Genomic DNA, 2,948 nt, shown 5'->3' on the forward strand with positions numbered 1-2,948 from the left:
GTTGTGGTGCGTTGTAGTTATGGTGACCGGGACCCTATGAGCAAAGAACCGAAATTTGTAAAGGGTGGAAGGTTTGACATGCGACTGTGGTGTCTTAGTCCACATGCTTAATGCTTGCGTTCCCAACGTTGTGAGTTAAAAAGAGCACTCTCTTTTTTTTATAACCAGGTGCAACACATGTGATTCCATGAACAAAACGATGTAATTGAAAAATCAGTGACTTTACCAAACACCATTGTTCTCGCTTATTATCTCTATTCATTCCTGCCGATCGCAAAGGCACGAAGGAGGTGTATTCGTTATCATGTCCGTCTCGGAATGACAGATAAAATTATTCTAGAACAACCGTCGCGTCCCATTGTTCGGCGTTGCATATAAGCGAGATCCAGTCCGCAAATTATCATCACAACGAAGACGGCCTTGCTCAAAATGAAGCTGTACGTTTTCCTAGCGCTCCTTTGCACAGCACTTGGTAAGTTTACGACAAGCCCCGTATATCTCTGGGGCATTTACTGTTTAAGTTTGCTGCAATATGGACAAGTGTGTGACCGTTCCCATGTGTCATGTGTTATGTTAAGCAGACAACTCTGGAACTAAAACCTTCCATTTTGTGTTTGCGTTGAGGACAGCAAAGACACTCATGTACACAGCAGTAGGCGTATTGGTACAGACCAATTCAATAGAGAAAAATGTTAGAACAATATATACGTTGATATAATATTACTTACGCAATATTGTGCATAACAAGATCTGTAAAGGAGCATGATACTATTATATTTTCATGATATGCCAAAATCCTCAACAAAATCAGGCAGAGCTTCTACTTCACTACACTTCCTAGTTAATTTCCTGAAAGGGCGCGTATATGGAGTCAGCCTTTCTAATGTGTATGACAGATTGCGAGCCCAAGTAGCTTAATATAAATTAGCCAAAACAGTGCGCATCAAATATTTTATTATAGTAGTAGAGATAATGCATATTTGCTTCACGTGTCATTAAAATGATACACAGATGACCTGGAGGTACCTTGATGAGCCGTAGATGGTCTGCGCTTAACAATGCGTTCTGAATGCTCAGTCCTGGAAAGTGTGTGAAATAAATCACCTCGACGCGCCGAGTAGCTGAACAACAGAACTATTGTTTTTTCTGCAGCGGCGACAAACTTTGAGAAGCAATGCGGGCAGAAGCCCGTGGCCACAACTATCAAAGCTGGGACGCCGTGGTGGTGGTTCAACAAGGAGACTGGAAAATGCGAAAGGTTCTATTACGGAGGCAGCGCCGATAATGAGAACCAATACCTGACGCAAGAGAAGTGCGAAGAGGCATGCTTAACAGGCGAACGTGAGCCACCGTTTTATTTTCGTAAATGAGTTGACTGATTATATCTCTGTTAATCAAATCGGCACTAATGAATGTTGTGCAGTTTTAAGGCGCACACGTCAAAGTTATGCTTTGAAATAGGCAAGGTGCTTTAGCATGACTCCTTCAGAGGAGATATGATGTACCATAGTTGTCAAATTTCTTCATAGGCTTCGCGGTAATTAGTGTATTTAGGGGTATGTTCACCACTGCCACCACAAGGTAGTAGATTTTGGCATGCATTAAAAAGAAGTTTCTTTCCATTTAATTTGCCCCCTAGCCACCCAAAAGTTCCGCGTTGCTGATGACGCCTACTTTGGTAACACGGATGAACTCAAGGTTGGCAAATTCAGGCAGCTTTTGTTCTCTTTGTCCCCTACTGCTTTTTTTCTCCGAAGTACTCAATTAATCACGCGATGAAATATCTGAATATAGCGAAATGAGGGAGAAAGGATTGTAGGAACACAATACTTGACTTCCAAACAAAAGGCTTACTTTCCAAACATATCTGTAAGCGTACAGCTACTTCGCTCTTGTAATAATATAGCTAGCACTGATCGGGTATTGGGTGAGTGCAGAATGATACTACTTTCAGTAAGATTACATCGCTGCACGTTTTAACTTTCATTTTTTAAACAACATAAGCCAACTATATCTTGCACCTCGTCATTGTATATACTTACAGCAATTCCTGAAGCACAGGACTTCGTTTAGTCGAAACGTGTTTTGCACTGCGATGATCTAAACTATTTTAGTCTACTTCATTCTTATTACTGCAGTCTGCTGCTATGCTCTGCAAAGATTTTGCACAATGTGGTTATTTTTACAGCCGTGTGCCGAAAACCACCGTATCCTGGTCCTTGCCTGGGCTCCTTCCATCGGTTCTACTACGACCAGGAGACCAACTCTTGCCGTCCCTTCGTTTATGGAGGATGCAACAGCAACGGCAACAATTTCGAGTCACCCGTGGACTGCATGCAATCCTGCGGGTACAAGAAGCCTGGAGAGCCCATGCTGCGAGTCGCATAGTGTATTAGAAATCAGTTCCCTAATAATATTGCTCCATTAAGGGTCAGGGCATAGAACCAGACCAGAAATGAATGGTAGAGAAATTATCAAAGAAAATCAGCAAGGGACATTGAAAAAGGCGTTGTCAGGTGTTTATTATGTATCATATTCGATTGTTTACTTCTGATCGACGTGATCCTGGACTCAATAAATGTTCCCAAGCTCATTGAATAATGGCTCCCTCAATATTTGTTCGAAGAAATAAATACCAAGCATTTCAAATACAACCAAAGTCAGGCGGGTGAGAAGAAATGTGCAAAATGCGGTTATGATATTCAAACAAATTTCCACATTCGTTATCTATAGGATGACTAGCATAATTTGCATGTTGAAGAAATAAGGAGGTATGGAATACATGTTCCTGTCAAATTATTGAATTATGGCCACAATTTTTCAATATCGCCAAGTGCTTCGTTTCAAAGTTTGGTAAATAATATTAGGTATAGTGAGCTGCCGTAATCTGGATCATTCATTATGACCATGATGTCTAACGTACGACATTATTTCATGCTTTTGTGTTG

The 2,948-nt window shown here is 41.1% G+C and overlaps 1 protein-coding gene across 1 annotated transcript; it reads left to right on the forward strand.

The window, feature by feature from the left end:
* The first annotated feature begins 408 nt into the window (after positions 1 to 408).
* On the forward strand, positions 409 to 2,601 carry LOC126534835 (thrombin inhibitor hemalin-like). Its single transcript, XM_055072123.1, has 3 exons — positions 409 to 472; positions 1,153 to 1,341; positions 2,189 to 2,601. The coding sequence occupies exons 1-3, from the start codon at positions 430 to 432 to the stop codon at positions 2,386 to 2,388; spliced, it is 432 nt and encodes a 143-aa protein (XP_054928098.1). The 5' UTR covers positions 409 to 429; the 3' UTR covers positions 2,389 to 2,601.
* The last annotated feature ends 347 nt before the right edge of the window (positions 2,602 to 2,948 follow it).

This window comes from Dermacentor andersoni, chromosome 7, assembly GCF_023375885.2.
Source record: "Dermacentor andersoni chromosome 7, qqDerAnde1_hic_scaffold, whole genome shotgun sequence".
Lineage (NCBI taxonomy): Eukaryota > Metazoa > Arthropoda > Arachnida > Ixodida > Ixodidae > Dermacentor > Dermacentor andersoni.

Coding starts and splice junctions, on each gene's coding strand:
- LOC126534835 (XM_055072123.1), top strand. CDS start 430: ATGAAGCTGTACGTTTTCCTAGCGCTCCTTTGCACAGCACTTG. Junction 473..1,152: donor GCTCCTTTGCACAGCACTTG/GTAAGTTTACGA, acceptor TTTTTTCTGCAG/CGGCGACAAACTTTGAGAAG. Junction 1,342..2,188: donor GGCATGCTTAACAGGCGAAC/GTGAGCCACCGT, acceptor TTATTTTTACAG/CCGTGTGCCGAAAACCACCG.